Genomic DNA, 5,029 nt, shown 5'->3' with positions numbered 1-5,029 from the left:
AAGCTCTGTGAAGAGTACAAATGATCCTTCTTCCCTCTCTGGCTGTTCAGGATGAAAACCCATTAGTGGGATAATACACACACACACAGAAGTTTATATATGTAATATGGGCCCCTGTGTTAGCTGGTGTTGGGCACTCACTCTGTCTGTATCTGCCCCCAGTGCTTGGGTCTCCCTAGGGGCTGGTTGTGTAAGCCCTGCTCCAGTTGCTGGTGTTTAGATCCCATATGTGTACACCCGCTCCCCCCCACTGTGTATATCCCTCCGTACATGTCCTTAGACACTCAGTCTAATAAGTTACTAGTCCCAGATGATTTGGCCTCCCAGTTACCTCAAGTCCAGACACAGATGGGTGCCCGGCCCAGACCTTGAAGTGGTTCAGGTCTTACCTGACGTTAGCTGCACCACTATGGAGTCAGGAGAGTTACAGAAGAAACTTGCCTAAATGAGGCAGAATTTCTTTCTCAGCTCAACATACGTGGTGCATATAAATATGTTATTTCTTTCTTTTCCTAGGAATTTTCCCCTAGCAAAATGGAATGTTTTGGTGGACACTGCTTAAGATCAATGCGGAAAAGCATGCCGCCCTGTTCAGACTCCAGCTTTGACAAAAGCATGGAGATACTAAGTGAAAATGTCAGTCGAAGGCACTTTACGAGGTACTGTATTTCTGGGTGTTCAATCTTTGTTGACTTGATGGAATGGAAAGGAAAACTGAAAGCATGCACAGTGAGTCACATCATCATAAATCAAAAGCCTGCAGGGGAATACGGTTATGTTAAAATGAGTGCTGGGGACTTGGGACTAGAATCACTACTTTTAGTACAAGTCTTCTGCTTGTAGCAAAAACCATGCATCTTTTCCCAACTCCTTTGAGCTCTCTCCACTTCTGGTGCTGAGGTACTGTGTGCCCTATTAGGACTTCAGGATTAGGATGTTGTGAGATGTCAGTTGTTCTAGAACTGGTCCACAGGCTTTTCTTTGTATGACCACGAGCACCAGATTATAAACCTGCTAAAGTTCCCCAGTCTTGAGGGGGAATGCAGTATGATAGGATATAAAGAATACTTCCGTACAGTAATTCTAATACAGTGTCCTCTTCCTTAATGTAGGCAGTTGGCAAAGCCAAAATCAAACCAGAAAAAAGAAGAATATAAAGAAGGTAAGTAGTGGGAATTCTGTAGGATACCTTTTTAGCCCAGTTTCTGAGGAGGATTGCATTTTGTCACTCTGTCTATTTAACTTGGCCCCAAAAACATCTGAACTCTTAGGCAAAATCGCCTGAAGCTGTGAGAATAGGTATCTCAAAAATAGTGAGTTTCCTGTGAGTTTTATGCAGTGAGGTAGATCAAACAGCAAAGTTTAAACATGAGTGATTTAAGTTGGATGTTGTCACCATGACATTGACCTCTAATACAGTATTTAAAGAAAACAACACTGCAGATTTTACATTTACTAGAGCAGTGGTGAAATAAATGTAGTAACACATTTTCTAAATGTCTCAAAATACTTTCTATGTTAATGCATTTTAGTCACCAGAACACTGAAGACCAGAGTTGAGGCAAAAGCTGCAGAACATGTCCATGAAGAAAACGGAGATTTAGAGGTCCGCCGAAGCTGCAGACTTCAGCAAAGTCGTTACACCACTACAAATCAGTCTGTTTTGTTTGACAAACTTATAACAAAGTAAGTGGGTTTTTTCCTCATTTCTCAAAAGCCACTGACATAAGCCTTATTAGCAGCCTTTGTGCTATGGCATATATTGGCTAGGGGCTTCCTCCTCTTGACAACAGAAAAAGGTATTGCTAGTCCTGGCAGCAAGAGCTCAGTGGATTCAGTGGTTAGGCTGAGACCTCCTTACGTGTATGTGGTACGTTGGCACAGCTCGGAAGGATTTGCAACATGTAACAGCAGTGGGATGTTTTTTCCAGTGTCTATAGTCATGGAAAATCAATATGAAACTTAAATTACAGTTAAGAACAAAATAAACAACCTGTTGGCTGAGGAAGGCCGTGAACTACAAATGACTTAATGCTATCATGCAGAGCAACTGAAGGAGCTGTTGAATACTGCTGTAATTTCTGTTACCTTACTAGCATCTTCAGAATTATAGTTTTCTTACTAAACCAGATTTTTTTAAGATTTATTTTTAATGTGATCAATGAGAGGGGAAAATAAACCTGAAAACAGAGTATGTTTGCAAATCCTCAATGCTTCTTCTTAATGCTCAGTCGAAAACAGTAAAAGTTTGAACTAACTTTAGTTTAAGTAGTGTTTAAAAACTTGGCTAAGTGTCGGTGACTCTGCTTTGTGCATACTCTGTTGGAATGTCATAACAGTTATGTGTATTCCTGGATATATTTTGGGGTTTGTACTTGCCTGTCTTTGCTCTGACATGTCAACTTTTCATGTTAGTACCGCAGAAGCCGTCTTGCAAAAGATGGATGACATGGAGAAGATGCGTAGACGGCGAATGATGGAAGACCTGGGGGTGTTCCACGACACAGACGTAGATACTGATTTATTTCACTATTCTTTTGTCTAAGTAGTGTGTTTCACATAGGGAAACAATTTAGTTTCTAATTTTAATTTAACTGAAATAACTTCTACAGAATATTGTGGCCCAAAGTAACACTTGTTCTTGCTCTAATTATAATTTAACGTCTTGCTGTTAGTGGTCATGCTATAGATGGACTTTAAGGGTGGAGGAAATATCTTCCTCAGAAGACACAAAATTGCAGTGATATCCCAAAATACATGTCATACTGTGCTTAATTAATTGCCTTATGATTTTTTAATAGGTACTGTTTACAAACAGCTGGTTTGGGTCTTAAATCTTACTAAAAACTGAATCCATTGGTGCTTGATCTGTGTCTGTTCTTGTCCGGCCTTGCCTGTGAGCTTAAGTAGTTTCTGTCCCTACAGGAACTTGTGTTAAAATTCTATATAACAATCCTATTTCCTCTGTATTGGTTTTGCTGTATTAAATCAAGTTCTTCTGCAGTCCATTTGATTGACAGGCACTTCATTTTTAAAACCTCTTCATAGCCTGCCTTCATAGCTTTGGTTTAGATCTGAATTCCTTTTTGTTTAATGAAACTGGAATTGTCCCTAGTGCTTTGTACATCATCTCTCAAATGCCCATATGATTATTTTTTTGTCTCATAGGAATTGCTTTTTTCTAGCTTCTGCCAGGTTCTTTGATCATTAATGATTAATCATTGTGATTAATTGACACACACTGCATTTTGTATGTGGAGAAGTATTAAATATCACATGTACCAAGCCCTATTTTAGAGGAGAAATTCTTCATGTTAATCCTGGGTGCCAGAATGATGTCCCTAGTCTCTTCTCCTGTACCCTAATTTAATCCTTTGTGTATATGCAGTGCCTTGATACTGTAAAGAGACACCAAATATGCCCATGTGTGGTTTTCTACATATTTGACTGATCTTTCTTGTTTCTTTTAATTAGGAAAACCTCAGTATGTACTCCCGAGGAAAGAAAGAAATCCAAAGAGCTGACAAAGAAATAGCTGATAATCAAGGGGGCATTGTAGGTTAGTTCTGGTTTAAATTTTCTTTACTATGCTTTAGCCAAAAGCCTTGTCTTAAACAATTGGGATGACCTGATTTCTCATCTATTCAGAAGTCCTTATGGCTCTTGACATTCCAAGCCATAGTCACAGGCTCTAGGGCTGTGCTGCAGTGAGCTCAGAACACGTATTCTGAGGTTAAAAAAAATGGGTGCAACAGTTGGGAATGCAAAGAAATGGGTGGCATGACTCAGAATGAGAAGGAGCGACCCAGCTACAGCAGGAGCATGACCATGCTCAGGGGTTTGAGCGGCACAGTGGGACTTTTCGGGAGTTCAGGTATGGAATTGCTGTGTATGTATGGAAAGCTCCTCCCTAGCATGAAGATCAGGAGGGGAGAAGACATGTTTTGCATTCTTACCATCTTCAATGGAAAAAACCCTTCAAGTTAGAGTTTTTAGGACAGAACAATATCTGTATGTGTGCTCCTCTGCTTTATAGTTTCTGGAATGCATCTTCATCAACTGGTCTTCACATTTTGCAGGCTTTCAGAGGTGTTGTGTCATTTACATGAAGGTAGTAGTGCAGTGTTTTGAACTGAATATAATTTGCAACAGTACTTAAACAATTTAATGTCATGTTGATGTACAGTAACTTCATCTGATGAAAGTGAAGAGAAAGAAGATGAAGATGGTGAGCACACTCGAAAGCGTTACTACTTTCGACAGAGGAAGACCGTGGAGCGCTACCAAGCGCCACTGGAGAGTAAGTTCTGCAGTTTCTCTTATGAGCTGATTTCTTGCATGTAAGTGAGTTTGGTTTTATTTTGTAATGCAAATCTCCACACACACTCAACTTGTATTTAAATTTCTTACCTTTGTTCTTCAATGTAAGTTTTATTAAGTGCATGCAGCCTGTGCACATTGTGTTTCTTTGCCATTAAATGACAAAAAAATGTGTATCCTTGAAAGAATGGTAATTAAACAGACTTGATGATCTTACTTTTGTAGTTTTCAGTTCCCCTAGGTGCATGTGGGGTTTTCACTTCTACTGTGCACTAATTTAACACACCCACCTCCCCAAATCACTCAAAACTTCCCCTGAAACCAGACATGGGTGAAACACATCATGTTTTCTGCCTCTTTCACTATCCTGTTTCAGGATATAGGATAACACTACTCCTGTTTTCACTATCCAAGTTTCTGTTCAACTTGTTTGAAGGTTTATTCTAAATCCTTTGCTTTCAACAGAACCAAGACAGCGTAAGATGTATTTTCCAGGCCGGTCTTCACCTGTCAGACAGAGATGTTCATTTACAAGTGCTCAGCCACAAGGCTCTTGCTGCAAAAGTAATAACAGGTTGGTGATGGCTGGTGACAGTTCCTATTTATCAGTAGTGCTGCCAGTCACATCACTGAATTATGCTTTCAAGAGGTTTTGGATTGGTGGTAATTACAGATGAATGGTATGATTATTGCTGTGGTGGTCTGAGGG

The 5,029-nt window shown here is 39.8% G+C and overlaps 1 protein-coding gene across 1 annotated transcript in view; it reads left to right on the top strand.

Moving 5' to 3' along the window:
- Positions 1-567: 567 nt before the first annotated feature.
- ATAD2 (ATPase family, AAA domain containing 2) overlaps positions 568-5,029 on the top strand; it is a 15,648-nt gene continuing 11,186 nt past the window's right edge. The window contains exons 1-7 of the mRNA XM_010011824.1: positions 568-659; positions 1,113-1,162; positions 1,533-1,686; positions 2,416-2,509; positions 3,475-3,559; positions 4,187-4,300; positions 4,786-4,894. Coding sequence (XP_010010126.1) covers positions 568-659; positions 1,113-1,162; positions 1,533-1,686; positions 2,416-2,509; positions 3,475-3,559; positions 4,187-4,300; positions 4,786-4,894 — 698 coding nt within the window. The remainder of the gene's footprint in view (positions 660-1,112; positions 1,163-1,532; positions 1,687-2,415; positions 2,510-3,474; positions 3,560-4,186; positions 4,301-4,785; positions 4,895-5,029) is intronic.

The sequence above is a fragment of the Nestor notabilis genome, unplaced genomic scaffold (genome assembly GCF_000696875.1).
Source record: "Nestor notabilis isolate BGI_N333 unplaced genomic scaffold, ASM69687v1 scaffold15970, whole genome shotgun sequence".
Taxonomy (NCBI): Eukaryota; Metazoa; Chordata; class Aves; order Psittaciformes; family Psittacidae; genus Nestor; species Nestor notabilis.
The sequence above is the reverse complement of the archived record's forward strand: the minus strand, read 5'-3'. Positions and strand labels throughout refer to the sequence as shown.